The sequence below is a fragment of the Thalassophryne amazonica genome, chromosome 8 (genome assembly GCF_902500255.1).
Source record: "Thalassophryne amazonica chromosome 8, fThaAma1.1, whole genome shotgun sequence".
In the NCBI taxonomy this organism is placed as follows: Eukaryota; Metazoa; Chordata; class Actinopteri; order Batrachoidiformes; family Batrachoididae; genus Thalassophryne; species Thalassophryne amazonica.
The window spans coordinates 101,769,074-101,788,178 of NC_047110.1; the positions used below are offsets into that span (position 1 = coordinate 101,769,074).

Sequence of the window (19,105 nt, forward strand, 5' to 3'; positions counted from 1 at the left end):
ACGCGCTCAGCTTTTGTTCAGAATCAGCTTCTTAGCACTGGTAACGACGCGGCTTCCCTCTCACTCAAACCCACAGCTTCACAGTGCTTTAAACAGTGTGGACGCTGAGCGTCCACAGACTTCAATAGCGCAGCGAAACGAGACGAGTCATTGGATAAATGCTGGGCTTTGTCCCGCCCATCGGACGCTCAGTGTGTCTGGGGGTCTATGGGGCAGTGGGCTGGCCTCGGCTGGCCCGGACGCTCAGCTTCTGCATGATGATTGGATGATCTGTCTGAGGCTGAATCCCTTTTTTGATTGACAGCGAAATGAGCAAATCAGCGATCTTTTGGTGTAAACATCCGTGGGACCATTTTTTAATTTTCATTCTGTTCTGAATTGAACCGGAGAGTTTCCTAATCAGCTTAGCGGGATTTTCTTTGTTAAAAACGACTAGCGACAAATCGAGCTTCTATTTCTGGTGTGTTTTTTGTAGCTGTTTGGAGACTGACTTCGCAGTTTCTGTCCCTACCGAGCAGCGGGTGCTGCTGAGCTCCTACACCGTCACAAAGCACTCACAGGCGGACAAACTTCACACTAGCCTCGCGCCAGTCCCAGCTAGCGAGCTAGCTAGGTAGCAAGCTGCACATAATGGCAGACAATTTGAATGTTGTGGACCGGATTTCTTCCTTAACGAAGAAAAACTTAGAGTTAAACAGCAGGGCAGATCAACTCCTCAGATTAATTTGGTGCAAAAGGTGGGGAAAAGTAACAGGTCTTTTCAGCTGTCCTGGTATGACAAAGTGAGCTGGCTGACTGGAAGTGCTGTAACAAATAAAATGTACTGTTTCTTGAAAAGGAACGGAGGGTAGAATTTACATATAAATAAACCGACACATTTTATGATGTAGGCCGAAATTGAGCTTCCCCTCCTTGAAAGACCAGCATCCGCCACTGGTGTGTTTGTGTGTGATGGCAATTGGTACTATTGCTACTGCTACCTCTCTGTTGGTTGCTTTGAAATGCACCCGCCGTGGTGTTTTTTTGTTTGTTTAGTTCGAGATGCTGCATGTGATCTAATACGTTATTTGTACTTGTGTGTGTGTGTGTGTGTGTGTGTGCGTGCAAACGTGAGTGAGTGAGTGAGTGTGTGTGTGTGAGAGAGAGAGAGAGAGAGAGAGAGAGAGAGAGAGAGAGAGAGCTGGTCTGGTCATGGTTAATGTGATGATTATTGTGAGGGATTAGGGCTGCGTGAATAGTAAAAATAAGCAAAAATAAGCTATTAATAGTGGTGCCCACCTGGTGGATTTCATAAGCTCCCCTTAAGACTGAGATCTGGCGACGGGACTGGTGACGCGCAAATCCGTCCGCACGTCTTTCCTTTAACAGTGGAATGTCTGGATAAACTGCTGATCCCGACCTCTTCTGAAACTTCTCTGTTCTCTCACGACGTCCTGGGTCAACAGAGGCTTAAATTTGGAAGTTTTCACCTCGAAACAGGCTGACGATGGCGGCTCGGGGTGCGGCGCGCCGTCCGGCACCGTGGGCTGTCCTTGAAGCGATAGTAACACTCCTTAATCTCTCATCAGCCGTTAAAATTTTCACCGAAAACAGTCTGAATATCTCGAATGGTGTCCACTTGGATGTGCCTTACAGTTTCTGAAAAAATTTTGATCAAGCAAAGTGCCAGTCTCTCAGCAAGAAGTCAGACAAAGGAATTCCGACGGGAGGGGTGGACCAGTGCTCACTCAAAGCCTGCCCACAGGCGAATGACGCAACCGACAGGCGTGAAAAAACTCACGCATGCGCACGAGGGTTCAAGCTTGTCTGACACAATCACACGTGATTCAAATCCATATAGTTTTTGAAAAAATAAAAAGGTCTGTTTCTTTTCTAATAGACCTCGTATTTGTTGATCATTACAAATAAAACATTGGCATGCATTAGAAACAAGCATGGAACATTGGAACGTGTATCAACAAAATATCAAAGGCAAAATGGTTGTTAATCAGTTAAGATGACATGTTTTATGGGAAAATCAAAACATGCACATTAGGGTCATGCATCTGCATCCTTCTTTCTATACACTTGACCAAGGCTGCATCTAACTTATAAGAAGGCTGGATTAAATGCAGATGACAAATTTAACTGAATGTATGCATAATGATAATAAAGGCCCTTGTTCTTCTAAATTTGGAATAATAAAAAAACGGACTAGTTCAGAAAGTTTGTGCACATATCAGCTTTTTTAAGAGTCCAGAAGTGGCAGAAGTGGCCCGTGATGCTGCACTTATCAACCAAATATTTCATGGTAAGCTGGTAAACCACTGGAATTAAACGCAGTGGTTTGTGTAATCCCCATTTACTGGTGAAGCTGCAACAACTGATGGTGAGATAAGCAGAGAAGCTTCATCCCACAACATGATTAAAGCAGGAGAACATTTTAATTCCTGGCTGTTCAGTTTAAACCACCTTATCATCTTATGTATTTATGAACAGTCACACTATATGACTTACTGATTTGAGATTTGACTCAATTTCTGTGAAATTCCACTCAGGCAGGGGCAGGCTTAAAGTGAAGGGCTATAGAGAGAGAAAGAGAGACAGAGAGCAAATAGTGGTGAGAACATTTTGATCCATTCAGTTTAGTGTCCAAGATACAACTATCAGTTTGAGTGTGTCACAGGTTGCGGGCACGCGTGGGCCATTGTGGGGCATTTCTTTGTTCAGTTATGGTTTGTTCCGTGTTATTTTCGTCCCTCGCAGAGAACCTACAGTATGTTTTCTGGTTTGTTTGTTATCCCCCTGCAGAGCAATGTGCAGGTGTCTTTCTGTTACTTTCAGCTTGACGCTCTCTTATTGCTTTCGTTTTGTTTTATTTTATCACCTGTGCACCTTTTATGTTCTTTCTCACCTCTCCTCAGCGATCATAGCTTAATAATAGACTTCTCATGATTACGGCCCTCTGTTGTAATTTGTTGTCATAGTTTCCTTGTGCACCACTCCTTCCGAGTTTTAACTTTTCAAGTTCTCATGCTTGCGTGCTTCCACAGTTAATAAATGAGCATCCTTTATGATGTGTTTCTTTTGATGTGATCCCTGCCAGATCAGTGTGGTTCTATCCCACTTTCTTGCATCCTCCTTGAGTTCACAGTGTTCCTAGTGTGTATTCCTAGCATTCTGGAGTTTATCATTGTCGATCACTGCAAGGGGGTCCATAGCCTGGTCTGTGACAGAATGTCAGTAAAGTGGACACACAAGAGCTGGACATCAGCCATTTTCCGGAAGATTTCACTTTTAACAAGAGATTTTGTCATGGAAAGCCGTGCGGAGGCTTCGCGCGTCACGACCGATTCGCTTTGGAAGCGAGACAAAGGAACACCTCCGTTTCGGCGTGTCAGAGGACAAGTTTGGACATGTCTATCTCGGCTTTCAATGCTTACCAGTCCAGTAAGTATCAGTGAAATTGTGGAGAGCTGGACATGTCCAAACTTGTCCTCTGACACGCCGAAACGGAGGTGTTCCTTTGTCTCGCTTCCAAAGCGAATTGGTCGTGACGCGCGAAGCCTCCGCGCGGCTTTCCATGACAAAATCTCTTGTTAAAAGTGAAATCTGCCAGAAAATGGCTGATGTCCAGCTCTTGTGATAACCAGAGAAAGAGCACACGACGGTCTCGTATCCACAGAGCCATCAGCTCAGAAATGGTCCAGTGGCCTGTGCCGTGTCGTCGCAGCTTGGAGCGTGGCGTGCTGAGCGTGGCGCGCTGAGCGTCCTTAAAAGGGTCCTTAAAGCTGTACTACCAGACCTTATTCTCTGTGAAGCCCGTAAAATTTTCACCAAAAGCCAGATAAATTTTTCGAATAGTTTCCAGGTGCCAGTCTCTAACAGCTTCTGAAAAAATTCTGATGGGAAAAAACCCCAAATCATTCCGCCATTTCCAGACAATGAAAATCCGACGACGGGGCGGGACCACTCCTTCCACAAGGCGTGCTCACAGGCGAATGACGTCACCAACAGGCGTGGAAAAACTCACGCATGCGTACAAGGGTTCAAGCTTGTCTGACGTGAAAACATGTGAATCAAATCCATATAGTTAAAAAAAAAAAAAAAAAAAAGGTACAATACTTTATGGACAGACCTCGTATGTGTCACTGTGTGTTTGTATAAAAGCCGACTTACATCTATCACGGCCCTGTTGCCTGCTTCCACACTGCTGTGCTGATGGCTCCTTAGAAGCAGCTGCTGCAGCTCTTCCAGACTCATATCCATGTTTTCTACAGCATCGCACGCCTCCACTCTGCACACACCAGCAGGAGCATGTTAACAAAGAGGCATATGGAAATTGCTCCCCTTTATTTTTGCTCACGGCGTTATTGTGCCCTTTTACATCTGTGCAAACATCTGTGCATTGTTGTATTTTTTACACACTCACCGTTCCAGTGCAGGTCTCTTACTCCTTCTCTCCACTGTAGAGCCCCGCCCCTCAAGAACAGATTGGACCATCGCAACTGGGAGAACAGGGGGTTCTGAGGAGCACACCTCACAGGCGGATGTCATCCCAACAGCTTCTCCTCCTCTCACGCTGCCTCCTTTTGCTCCTCCTCCTTTCATTCCTGGACTCACAGGCTCCTCTTTGATGAGCGTCATGCACTTCTCTCTGCAAGAGTCATAAAGGAAGAATATACTTCCAAAAGCATAAAGATAAGAGGTCAGTTCACAGAGCTGGTGAAGGAAGTGTTAAATGGCGGCCTCATCTCAGCAATCTGTAGCACCTTAAAGATGCCACACAATCGGGGTGGCACAGACTGGTCACTCAATTGAACAATCTGCTTTACTGCTCTGCAATGATGCTTTAAGCTTGAGATCAAAGAGTCATCGTGAGACCTCTGTGCACTGTAGTACCAGCAGCACTTGGTTAGACTCTCATGCCGTTAGAATTCCTGCAACATGGGAGTCGGACACAACGTGCATGAGAGGCCAAGGGGAGGAGACAGACCATCAAGAGCAATGATTGAGACTGGCACAAGGATCAAAGTCTTCCACTTCCCACTACTCTGCATATGCGTGTAGTCTCCGAGTGGTGTTCAAATCTGCCACCAAAATTAAACACTGTGAATGGAAGGAACACAACGGCAAGGAAAAAACTTAAAGTCAGTGTTACACATGACAACTAGATAAAACACAACACACCAGGAACAGTACACGTCTGCCTCATCCTGGCATGGAGCTCAATTAAATGTGTTGAGATGAATCGGTGACCCAGTTTTCAGTACAGGAAATGGCAGACAACATGGAAGTCACCAGAACAGTTACTGTTGTCATCGCCACTCGACAAACTACTGCCAGCCCCTGTCATTCACCGCCAGATCAAACCATGACAACAACACACAAATCTATAGGCTCAAGTCTACACCGGACACTTACAAATGACTGATGGCTGAGTATGACATTCCAAGGTTTATATACTACATATACAGTAGTGTACCCGGACAGCGTCTGCCTCCCTGCGGATAATAAGGTGAGTTTAGCAGAAAATATTCCCTTGGTTACACATAACAGACTGAATCCTGTGTGAATCTTTTTCTGTTACAGTTTACAAATGTAGTTCATTTTAATTATTTAGGCTCGAGTCTCCCATGTGCCTTCTGCCAAACTGCAGCTGAAATTTCTAATCTTTTTTTGGAAATCCTTCTCTGTGCCACTCAAAAAACGTTGGTGATGAAACAGAAAAAAGTTGCACTATGAACCCAGACACACCCACAGAAGTCATGGGTGTGGTTCCCTCATTCAGTTTTTGAGAACTGCCTGCTGTAGACAGACTAAGGGCCATACTGTGTATTTCGTAATGATTTATGTAAATGTAGACCAAGACATATTCATCAATCCATCCATCCATTTTCTAAACCCAGTTTTTCCAGTTAAGGGTCACAGGGGGTGGGGGCTGGAGCCTATTCCAGAGGTCACTGGGTAAGTGGCCTGGACAGTCTATTGCCAGTCTATATAGTTTTCTTTTCTGGCTGTTCCAATAAAGCACAAAAAAGACAAGTTGGTCCTATCGACAACAGAAGACAAAATAAATAATAATGATGACTTGGATTTCTACACCCAAAGTGCTTTACAAGTTGTATTATTTCAATTTCAATTCATTTTCAATTTATTTTCATTTATATAGCGCCAAATCACAACAAGGCAAGGCTGCCTCAAGGTGCTTCGCACAAGTAAGGTCTAACCTTATCAACCCCCAGAGCAACAGTGGTAAGGAAAAACTCCTTCTGAGGAAGAAACCTCAAGCAGACCAGGGGTGACCCTCTGCGTGGGCCATGCTACAAACATAAATTACAATTACAAATTACAAAAAGTATTCAAGCTACTAGTGTAGCCACATTTGCCCTGGGGCAAACTGACAGAAGTGTGGCCGCCATTCTGCCCCTCCGACCACCACCTCATTCATACACAAAAAAGGCGGGTTATGGTAAGTGTCTCGCCCAAGGACACAACTGCAATATGTAGATTTTTGACTGGGTAGGAGGCGGATTTGAGCCACCGACCCTTCGGTCACAAGGTGGCTCACTCTACCAACTGAGCTATTGCCCCCATACATAAATACATAAACAATTAGGAATGTTTCATCTCTGACCAAAATGTCTCACATCTCTCTATAATTATAATTACCAGCCACTCACCTGGTGTCATCAGGATGCATCTGGAGCACCATATTGGCCTGTGTTAAATCAGTAACATCTGATATGATTGGGCCTCCTGTCAGGCCACTGGAGGAGCAGGAAGCACTCTCATTGGATGGCTGCAGAGGAAAAGGTAGTGAATGAACCCACCTTCTGCTCTGTGTGTGTGTGTGTGACTCCAAATCCATCCTGCATTTTTACAGCATCACCATGATTTACAGTTAATCCAGAATGTGAACACACACACACACACACACACACACACACACACACACACACACACACACACACACACACACACACACACACACACACACACACACGCACACACACACACACACACACACACGCTCCTGTACGTCCAGCACTATGCACTGCTTCCCTCTAGTGTTGCTCAGTAACAAGAGCCACAGTACAGAACCGTGTTAAATAGATGTTTATATTCAGTAAAATATAGTGAACTGTCCTAATGATGATTTTAATACATATTGTTGGCCAGATTCTTTTAGTCACACTGTAAAAAAAAAACAAAAAACATTAAACTGCTTAGCAATTCAAAAAATACTAATGAAATAAGTTAACTATTTGTTGTAACTGGGAATTGAATCCACGTCTACATATTGGTCACCCAACTCCTCCCTGGTCTGATGCCGTTTTTCTCCTTTCCCATAAATATACAAATTACAAACAGAATCAAAGAAGGACTGTAAAGATGTTTGCTAGTTTGCTATTAATGTGTGCCGATAACTGTTGAAATTATTTGACTGCATAATCATGTAAATCAGAATGTAGGTTGTGTACACTTATTTTGTTTCAGATCATGTTCTTGATTCAAGGTATAATTCCATCAACTTTTTTGTTGCTTTTTCTAAAATGTGCTAAATATACAGGTTGCAATTTTAATTTCAGACACTGTTTTCAGCTTCAAAGGACACACAGCCTGTTATACAGTAAACATATACTAAATATTCCTCTCTGTTTGATAAAGGAGGGCACCAAAGTCAATGTGAAGCAAATGTGTATTATTTAAAATAAAGTAGGGTCTATTTTATTGTGACAATCCCTAACATGCCTATTAATGTGTTTTTGGGCTCCTTTCTGGCCTCTGAATAAAATTATGTGACATTAAAACCTTTCACTCTTGTTTACATTTTATTATTTTATATTTTTTTTATTCTGGCACTTTGTAGTGCTACTATGTGCCATCACATGCCAGCATCTTCTCCTCCAATGATGCCTCCTGTTTCAAAATTTACTGCCATACTGAATATGGCTGCCGACAGCCATATTGAAAAAAGGCAGCCATCTTGGATTTTTGTTTGGCTCATCAACTAATTTTGAAGGGAACCCTAATATGAATGCTCTGGCCAAGATCCCTGCTTGTATCATCATAATATTGGACATCATACATATGTGTGAGGCAGACTGTTGTATGTGTGTGTATCTTTGAATGACTTGTGAACAAGCCTTTGTATAATTTGGTGATTCTCACCGACTGAATGAAGAAGGGCTCGTGGAGGGGTTCCATCGGGTGACTGTGGCTGAATTTGGAGGCAGGAGGACTGGAAGAACCATCAACCAACATAAGGGACCTGAAAGGAAATCCAGGTTTTGAATTGTTATATTTCATGCAGTAACCCAAATTCTTGAGTGTAAGAAAGTCCCTGAATTGTTATTTTACCTCCATGATAAAGGGAAATCCGTGTCATTGCTAATGAAAGTATATGCTGGTGAGTCTCATATGTCGATAATGTGAACCCTGTCAGTCTTAACGAGTAAAAACACTCTGAAACACGCCCAGTGCTGTGTGGCCCCCCTGACACCTGACTCGGTCACAGAGCTGAAGCAGCACTTTGTACACGTAGCTTGTGGCAGGGCCACGCACGGTGCTCGGCCTTCGCTCCGTGTAACTGCGACCCACTGATTCAGCACTTGTCTCCATTCACGTTGCTCGTCGGCTTGGATTGTTCAGTGAGTCAGCTGAGCCAGCCCTTCCCTCTGCCCCTGCTCTGCCCCGTTGTGTCACTTTTGTTGTCGGTGTGTACTCACAGCTTTCTCTTTAGGCCCACAGTGCCGGCCGCGTTCGGCTGCATCTGGCTGAACAGAAAGTGAATCAGCTGGCAAAGACAGAAAAGGCACAGCATGAATCAGCATCCCCAGCTTCAGCACAAACACACAAACACAAACACACTCGAAACAAAGGCTGCCAGCAGAGAAACACAACCGCGCGGACTGCGTGTCGTTGAACGCATCTCTCTCACACACACAACACACAGCAAAATCATCAGCCTTAAAAACCTCAAACATCAACACTCTTGGTGTTAAAATTTACTCCGCTTTGGAGTTGTTTCTCTGTCTTTGCAAATTTAACCAGAGGGTTGTGTGTTCGAGCCTCATCTGAGGCCTTGGTCTTCAGTGTTCCAGTAACAATGCTCAAGCATTTCTGTTTTTAATGCTGGAAGTTTCATCATCTCAGTGCATATTTAATGGCAGCGTATTGCAGCTGACTTGTCTAGAGGGTGGGGTTGATGGAGCCGCAGCCCCCGAAAGAAATTTCATAACCTCATCAAAACACCGGAAAATGGAAATTTAAAAAGCATGTAATTTCCTAATAGTTTCAGAGGCAGATTTCCTTTTGTTGGAATGTTTCCGCTGCCTCAACTTCATCTAAATTCTGGGTCTTTTAGTGAAGCTTAGGGCTAGTGGCCGGTGATCACCTTAATCCTGATAAATTACACTGTATTTGTTGTCTTTCTGATGCCCGATTCTGCTTCATTTTCTCTCTGTTTGAGGTGCGGCTCCATCCAGAGATGGGTGTGGTATCTGTTCCAGAAACCCTCCTGTCCTGTGCACCGGTAACAATTCCTGTATGTTCATTTTGTGAATTGTTTTGTAATTTATTAAGAAGCAAAAGTTGTTCCACAGCGGCACACCTGGCAGTTGGGGGAGGGATAATGACACCCCTGTACACCCCCCGAGCTGCCGATCAAAGGTGGGATAAAATACAGAAAAGGCTGATTGAACAGTGCTGCATGCAGAATTAGAAGATTTCCTGTATTTAAAATAAAATTTGTGCACTAAAAGCACTGACTTGAGTCTTCCCAGCTTTCCATAGAATGCAGGACACAGGTTATAGATTTCACCCATAATAGGGGCATGTCTTCAGCACACCCAGCCAACTCACAACCCCCACCCCCTTCACCTGAAACTAGATCCGCCCCTGCCACCATGTCCACTGTGATGTTTCAGCATACCATATGTCTTCATCAAGCAGCTAGGACCTGGTCCAGTTTAGAAACCAGTCCAACATTTACAAAGAGTGGAGAAGAGTGTCACCTAAAGGACAGCAGCCTCTACAGTATCCTGACTGTGTCCTTTCTTTTAAGATGTTTTGTTCTTGTCATGCTTTAGCCCTGGACCTGCCCCGAATCTGATTTTGTCCCCCAGTCTCGGTCTGTTTCCCTCTCTTTGTCCTTCTGTCTGACCCTGAATGTTTATTTTCTGTTTCTTCCACTTTGGTCTTGGTTTTATGATCTGTTACACTTCAGCCATGTTAAGTTCTGTCCTAGTTTAGTCTCAGCTTTTTATTTAGTCATGCTATGTTATCACATTAGGTTTTGAGGATTATGTCACACATCAGCCACCTATTGAGTTCTGTTCTAGTTTAGTCTTTGTCTTATTTTCTGGTTATTCAGTCACTCTGTTTTCAGCACATTAGTCCCTCAGGTTTTTCTGTACACTCCTGCCACATGTTGAGATCTTCTCTAGTTTTGATCCAGCCTTTAATTTTCTGTTTCTGCCTTTTCAGTTGTTGATCCTGTTTCTCACTTTTGGATTTTAGGAATTGTTTAACATTTGTTCTGTCACATTCCTCTCCTTGCTGCTTTTGTCTGACATGCCCACCTGTCACTCCACTCTTCTCTCACTCAGCCACGCCTTCTTTCCTGCACCTACTTCTCATCACACCCTGATTATCCTCTGCTGTTAAACCCCTTGTCTTCCACCACTCACGGCTAGTTCGTTGTGCGTTTTGCCTCATTCCAAGCCTCTCGTGTTTTCTGCCATAGCCTGTTTTTCTTGCTGTGTATGACCTTTGCCTGTTTTGACCTTGCCTTTTGCCTGAGCCAGTTAACCTGCTTCTCTGTGCCTGAACCCTGCTTGTTTTTTGACTCTGTTTTTTTGCCTCCTCTGATACACCTGTTTGCCCGTGCTGGAACTCTGCTCGTTACTGACCACGCCGCCGCCTCACGACTGTCTGTATCTCCACCTGCCTGCTTGTGACCGTGTGTATGGACCAGAGCCTGTTTTTTTAATTAAACCTTTTTCTAAATCCGTCCTCTGAGCCATGAGTCTGCATTTGTGTCCACCTGCCTGTTGTGCCAAATCCTCACAGTTCCTGTCAGTTCTGCCTGTGTGAGTTCCAATATTTGCATTTGAATCCCATTAGAATTGTTACAATTTTTTGAACAGTTGCTAGTGTTTATCCCAAAAGTTGTGTACTGTGCACATGACACAGCAACATATACACAGTAAATTGCTCGACTTTTGGCCGCCTCCATTAGTCTGGGGTCTGGACAGCAGATCTCTTCCCAATGCAACTCTAGTTTGCACCTGGAAAAACAAGGGCAGCCGTCTGGTCTTCCTAAGTGGTCTCCCATCCAAGTACTAACAGGACCTACCGTGCTTAGCTCCTGAGACCTGACAGGATCAGGATTACACAGAGCAGAGTGACTACACAACATATAAGTACCCAGAAGTAATTACTACTCACTTCACTGTTTTTATTCTGGTCCAGTGACTTTACCACAAAAAAAAACAAAAAAACACAGTTTATTTTATTAAAAAGACCACAAGTTTACTTAGTAAGGATTCTTTATAGTATACTTCTAAGTTTACTATTTCAATACTTCCTAGGACTAAATTGGCCCAGTATTTAGTTTCTAAATGTAGACTTGTAAGTACACTTTAAGACTAATCATGTTCGAGTACACAATTAGTTTTTGTTTACAGTCTGAGTGAACTTATAGGCATGAAGTCTGTACTTGTTGCCCAGTTTTTTAGTTCATGAAAATACACAAGTCATTTTAGTCTGTGTAGGTTCTCTGTCATTCAGGTGAAGGTAAGAAGCTTCCTGATGTTTAGTCAAGATAACTGGACTTTTTGTTTAGCTGGGAAATATTTCACCACTGGTCCATTTGGGTTCGTTACTTTGTTACAACGCTGTTGATATACACTCAACGTTTTTGGCTGCACCTGTTCAGCAGCTTGTTAACACAAATTGCTAATCAGCCAATCACATGGCAACAATTCAATGCATTTAAGTGTCTAGGTGTGGTGAAGATGAGCTGCAGCTGTCTGGATGAAAATGCCTTGTTGATGTTAGAGGTAAAAGGAGAATAAGCCGACTGTTTGAATGGGCGACTGCGTGATGCATCATGTCAATATGGACCAACATCTCTGAGGAATGTTTCCAACACCTTGTTGAATCAAAGCCACATGAATTAAGGCAGTTTTGAAAGTCAAAGGGGCCAGCACGGTGGATTAGCGGTTAGCACTGTTGCCTCACAGCAAAAAGTTCATAGGATCGATTCCCACCTGTGGCCTTTCTGTGTGGAGTTTGCATATTCTCTCCCAGGTGCTCCAGCTTCCTCCCACATCCAAAGACATGCAGGTTAGGTGGATTGAAAACTTTAAATTGTCTGTAGGTGTGCATGCAGGTGTGACTTGTTTGTTTGTATGTAGCACTGTGACAGACTGGCATCTCGTCTAGGGTGTACTCCACCTCATGACTTATGACTGCTGTGATAGGCTCCAGTCCCACTGTAACACTTAATTGGAGTAAGCGGTTGAAGATGAGTGAGTGAGTGAGTGAGTGAGTGAGTGAGTGAGTGAGTGAGTGAGTGAAGGCTAAAGGGTTAGGGTTCCAACCCAGTACCAGCAAGGGGTATCTAATAAAGTGGCTGGTGAGTGTACTTCTCCAGGATGGAGTACTTTAGTGGTTACCCAGTGTGATTGGGATTTGAAATCAAGGATCATCTGGTCAAAAGCTCAAGACCCAGAAGTCCAGTTGTCCAGTCAGCCACTTATCTTCACCTGAAGATACTTGCCTCGTATAGCAGCTAATATAAGCCACTGAACAGTAGTTCAGTACAGTACAGTAGTACAGTAGTTTTCACTTTACCCAAGTACGAGGTCTGTCCATAAAGTATAGGTCCTTTTTATTTTTTTCAAAAACTATATGGATTTCATTCATATGTTTTTATGTCAGACATGCTTGAACCCTCGTGCGCATGCGTGAGTTTTTCCACGCCTGTCGGTGACGTCATTCGCCTGTGAGCACTCCTTGTGGGAGGAGTCGTCCAGCCCCTCGTTGGAATTCCTTTGTCTGAGACGTTGCTGAGAGACTGGCGCTTTGTTTGATCAAAATTTTTTCTAAACCTGTGAGACACATCGAAGTGGACATGGTTCGAAAAATTAAGCTGGTTTTCAGTGAAAATTTTAACGGCTGATGAGAGATTTTGAGGTGACACTGTCGCTTTAAGGACTTCCCACAGTGCGAGACGTCGCGCAGCGCTCTCAGGCGGCGTCATCAGCCTGTTTCAAGCTTAAAACCTCCACATTTCAGGCTCTATTGATCCAGGACGTCGTGAGAGAACAGAGAAGTTTCAGAAGAAGTCGGTTTCAGCATTTTATCCGGATATTCCACTGTTAAAGGAGATTTTTTTAATGAAAGACGTGCGGACGGGTCCGCGCGTCGGGACGCAGCCGACGCGGTGCGGCGGCACAGGAAAAACACCTCCATGTTGATAACCATTTGTAAAATCCAGGCGGCTTTTGATGGCTTTCAGTGGAGTGAGTATATGAGAAATTGTTTAACAGCTGGACATGTTCCAACTTGTCCTTAAGGCTTCCAGCAGAGGTGTTTTTCCTGTGGCGGAGCGTCGCGGCGGCTGCGTCCCGACGCGCGGACCCATCCGCACGTCTTTCATGAAAAAAATCTCCTTTAACAGTGGAATATCCGGATAAAATGCTGAAACCGACTTCTTCTGAAACTTCTCTGTTCACTCACGACGTCCTGGATCAATAGAGCCTGAAATGTGGAGGTTTTAAGCTTGAAACAGGCTGATGACGCTGCCTGAGAGCGCTGCGCGACGTCTTGCACTGTGGGAAGTCCTTAAAGCGACAGTGTCACCTCAAAATCTCTCATCAGCCGTTAAAATTTTCACTGAAAACCAGCTTAATTTTACGAACCGTGTCCACTTCGATGTGTCTCACAGGTTTAGAAAAAACTTTGATCAAACAAAGCGCCAGTCTCTCAGCAACTTCTCAGACAAAGGAATTCCGACGAGGGGCTGGACGACTCCTCCCACAAGGAGTGCTCACAGGCGAATGACGTCACCGACAGGCGTGGAGAAACTCACGCATGCGCACGAGGGTTCAAGCATGTCTGACGTAAAAATATATGAATGAAATCCATATAGTTTTTGAAAAAAATTAAAAGGACCTATACTTTATGGACAGCCCTCGTATACCATATTTTTGGGAGTATAAGTCGCACCTATTAACACATTTTGCCCCACTGGCCACAACTGTTGCCAAAGTGTATCACTGTCATTTTCTACTCACAATAAAAAGTCTCAAAGGTACAAATGCAACTTTTTCCACTTATAAAAAAAATATCTGGGCATAAACGGGTTAAAAATGGTCTCTTGAAGAGGAAAAATTTACAAATAAGTTGCATCGAAGTATAAGTTGCACATTTTCTGTCTTATCAGTTCTTCAATGTGGGACTTTTGTGCATTGTTGTGGAAAAACTCCTTAAAAATGTGTCTTATACTTTGGATAACACGGTACTTAGACTTTCCACTATACTTGTTATGAGACACCAGAAATATTTCCCTATATTTGTCAGTATATGCCAAGCATACTTTGCTTTTTTGGCATAGTTATACGTTGCTTAGTTTAAAAGCGCTATGCTGGTAGTTAAGTTGGATAAACTTGTTTTCGTGAGGGTGACCAGGATCTACATGCTGATTTAACCTGTTTTACGCCGTTTTAGACAACTCCATATGTACATGGAGAATGGGGCATAGGTGGACAAATATCCCCACAAATATCTGATACATCAACACTAAATAATGATGACCTCCACCACAAGAAACACCTGGTGCAGTTGGTGCTCAGTGTAAACGCACGGACAGACTGACCTTGTTCATGACGTTCTGCTGCTGAGTGTGATTCTGTCGTAGTGACACCACCTCTCTCCAAAGAACTTCATTCTGCCTGCAAATATCAGAGAAAGAGACAGAGAGCACAAGGAGAGACAGAAATGAGTTGGTTTGGCACTTGCTCACTTTAAAGCAGTTTTGCCTGATTTTAGTTTCACCTGTGCTGTGCCCTCACGGTCTCACATACTGTGAATTTGTGTTTCATGCATTTTAATCTGAATCATTGAAGTCAGGTAGGGTTGCAGAACTGCTTGACACTCTGTGTGTGTGTGTGTGTGTGTGTGTGTGTGTGTGTGTGTGTGTGTGTGTGTGTGTAGTCAAAAAGTGGATGGACCACAGATTTTTGTGCAGTTTTAAACTTGCCCAGACTTCCACAATGGAACCTGATCACCCAGATATCACACTGGAAGAGTTGTATTCTAGATACATTCTGAAACAGCTCAAACAGTCCAGAACGGCTGATAATAGTGTGTGATGCCGGCTTTAGGGTTTATTTTCTCTGAAATAGAGAAAAAGCCTGAAAATTTGAAGAATTCCTTCCGGATCTGTGCATTGACTTTACACACTTTTTCTTGGTGGGTGTCTCTCTCTGTGTGGCCACACCCCGGTTCTGGGACTTTCTCCACACATCTGTTCTGAGTTTGCTATTAATCACCTGGGTGCTTTATAAGCCTCACAGTTTGTCTCTGTCCTTCGCCAGATCGTTGTGCCTTGTGCCTTCACTTCCAGCCTTGTTCTTGTACTCTAGCCTTGTTTTGTTGCCTCGTCGGTTTTTCTGACTTCCTGCCTGTGTACTCGGACCACGCTTACTCGCTTGATGTTTCTGATCCTGTTGCTTTGTTTGGACTGCCTTTTTGTGTACCGACCCCAGCTTGTTCACCAAGTAAACTTTTCGTCTCCTCTAAACTGTGTTCCAGCGTTGTGCATTTGCATTCAGCCCATCCTGCCTATCGAGCCTGATAGAATTCCAATATGGTCTGGTTCCAATTCCAAAATTTTCCAACTTTCCATGCTGCACATGCAGATAGGTGAGTGGGATAAAGATTAGGCTGTCTATATTGTGTCCTGGGTTCGATTCTACATCACTCTGTCTTTGTCCTCAGAAAAGTAATGCAAGGCGTCCACTACACACCGGGAGCAACTATGGGATTAAAGACCTTGCCCAAGGAGCCCAAGCACACCCTTTAACAGCATCAACAAATCAGTAGTGTTGCAACTAACTACTAATACCAGATTGTGCTAATGGTTCTAGTATTTTAAAATACTTACTAAGAACTGCTTATTATTCTCCGAAAACATCACCAAACACTACATTTTTTTATATTTAAATAACAGGGAAACTATTTTAAATGTTTTAACACATTTATTAATTTATGTTATTATTATATTTTTGTCATCTGGTATGGGGCACGGCAACATCGTTTTTTCCAGCAGGGGGTGCCACAGCACCCCCACTTCCTGCAGCTCTGTTACAGACATATGTACTGTATATACTTGTACATGTATGCAGTTGTGTGTAGCGTGCACAGAGTAGGCATCAGCCTTCTGATGACCCCTGCCATCCACCACTGCACCCTCATCTGTTTCATGCAGTGAATTCTGGGAATAAGCATCAGCACCAACGGGCCTCAGGGCCCATATAAGACTTACTACTTCGTCCATACTGCATGGTATAGATGATTTGCTGCTGTGCAGTTACTATGCACCAGTGGCAGTTTCTTTGTTGAGCGTCGGTGGATGTATGACAGGATGGTGCCTTCATACACACTTTACATTTTACAGAAGTCTTTTTTAAATTCCTGACAAAGGCCAATGTGACAAAGTTAGAGCTTCATGTGTGACTGAAACTGAGCCATGTTTGAGCAGATCTACTGTGTGAAGTCACTTCTGCACTCATGTCTGTCCAGTCTCATTGTGTGTGCGAGTTCATCACATCACACTTGTTTATGTGCCAGTGTGTCAAAAAGGATGCTCTCTGCCTCTCCTCTGCCTTCCATTCTGCTGCTGAGAAGAAGTTATTTTCAGAGTCAGGGTGCGATAACGCCATGGCAGATGCCAAACAGTTAGCACCAGCGACACTAATGGAGAGCACTGTCACAGAGACGTGGCCACAAATTGGCGATGCACATTGCCAGGTTTGTGTATTCAGAGTTGGAAGTTATTGCTGTTTTAAACACTGCACAGAATGTGTGTCAGTGTTGCCACGTCTTCCGAGAGAAATAAGCAACTGCAGCTTCAACACAAGCCCAGTTGTTCCACCTGGCTGTGGCAGATACAGTCAACGGCTACTTTTGAGAATTGGGGGTGCAGCAGTTGTCTGCCGTGGTAGTCGGGGTGCAGGACCAAGAGTGGTTCAATAGTGTGTTGGCATGCAGCACCAGCACATGCTCCAAGAGCTGATCTGATCATTGCCATACTGACATGATAAGCAAGTGCATTACAAAGCGTGGCATTATATCCCTGCTCGTATGTTAAATTTGTTGTTTTTAGAACCAAACACCATTTTAATTTGGGACTGGATTCTAAAAAGTTTTGTGTTGCCCTGTTTCTTGATCTATCGAAGGTATTTGACACTGTGGATCACAATCTCTCCCTAGGAATTCACTCACTCACTCACTCACTCATCTTCACCTGCTTATCCGGGATCGGGTCGCGGGGGCAACAGCTCCAGCAGGGGGACCCCAAGCTTCCCTTTCCTGGGCCACATTAAAACCACCTCTGACTGGGGGATGCTGAGGAGTTTCCAGGCCAGTGGGTTTCCAGATCTCAATGGTTAAATGAAGGTAGTTCTAGTGTTGATATAAAACCTGGTGCATAGGTTTATTGTAGAGGTGATAATGAAGTCTGGAAATTATTTCTAGAGCAAAAGACTGGTGCTTTCAAGATGTATATGATGTATTCATATTGTAAACGTTTGATGCTTTACAGTTGGTATGCAGTGTATTGACCCCCATTTTCTAACGGAACCTTCCTCTGGCCTCCCCCAGTACATGACCAAGAAATGGTTTTAATCAGATGAAACGTTCTATAGTTATTGCCTGGAAATGATAATCATGAAGGTGCTCATGACAGTTATACTGGATGATGGATGACCCTCATTTTGGATAGAAACCTTCCTATAACCTCCTCTTTATGTGACCGCAGGAAGGCAAAAAGTAAGGAAAGGATTTTAAGCTTAGTTTGTGGAGGCATGGTTCTATGTAGGCCCTGAGGCCCCTTGGTGCTGGTGCTTACTCTCAGATCCCATAGCGTTAAATATGTGAGAGCCTGTGAATCCCCTTATATTGGAAAAGATTTAATGTTTTATTATTTTTCATTATTGTCATGATGGGAGAATGTGAAGTTTTTCTTTTAATTGATATCATGTATGCTGAATATATATTGTGCTAACTTTACATTTAAGTGTGACCACTTAACGCTGAGGGTTTTTTCATGTGAAAAGCCAATAGACAGCTCTCCTCAGGGAATAAGATAAGAGAAGGCCACTCTCCCCCATTTGAGAAAATATTTTGTTTGTTTTGGCCAACCTTGGGTTAGATAAGTCCGGCAGCTGTGTTGGAGATGTGGGGAGAGTTATGGCTGGAGAAACTGTTGCTACGTAATGCCTTCGATGTGATTCAGGCTGTATATATCTGAGGTTTTGCTAACGTCCTTCAGTGGTTGCACTCCTGCAGTAATAAAGACTTCAAATTGAAGCAAGATGTCTGTTTCCCTCTTCCTCTGACCATGAGTCAGGAGCGGTGACTTTTTCTCTGACACCCTGAGTGAGACATCTTCCAACCTCAGCATCCTTCTCCCTATATACCCTGGGTCCACATGTCCATACAATCTGAATCTTGCTTCTCTGACCATGTCCCCATACAGTTCTACCTTCTTCCTCTGATATGTTCATTCCTAATCCTGTCCATTCTCGTCACTCACAAAGAAAATCACAGCATCTTCAGCTCTGCCTTCTGTCTTTTTGTTAGTGCCACAGTCTGTAAGCTGTACAACATAGCTGGTCTCACTCCTGTCTTGTAGACTTTCCCCTTCACTCTTACAGATATCCTTCTGTCACAAATCACTCATGCCATCTTTCTGCACCCACTCCACCCTGCCTGCACTCTCTTATTCACCTCTCTACCACACTCTCCATTACTTTGAATAGTTGACCCCAAGTATTTAAACTCATCTACCTTAATGACCACTATTCCTTTTAACCACATTATTCCACCA

General features: G+C 43.7%; 1 protein-coding gene across 1 annotated transcript in view; it reads right to left on the reverse strand.

The window, feature by feature from the left end:
• The window catches only part of hsf4 (heat shock transcription factor 4), a 67,738-nt gene that overhangs the window by 26,355 nt on the left and 22,278 nt on the right, over positions 1-19,105 (reverse strand). Inside the window, exons 5-11 of the mRNA XM_034177100.1 lie at positions 14,870-14,945; positions 8,712-8,779; positions 8,155-8,254; positions 6,663-6,781; positions 4,412-4,636; positions 4,159-4,276; positions 2,497-2,562 (exon numbers count right to left, since the gene is read on the reverse strand). Coding sequence (XP_034032991.1) covers positions 2,497-2,562; positions 4,159-4,276; positions 4,412-4,636; positions 6,663-6,781; positions 8,155-8,254; positions 8,712-8,779; positions 14,870-14,945 — 772 coding nt within the window. The remainder of the gene's footprint in view (positions 1-2,496; positions 2,563-4,158; positions 4,277-4,411; positions 4,637-6,662; positions 6,782-8,154; positions 8,255-8,711; positions 8,780-14,869; positions 14,946-19,105) is intronic.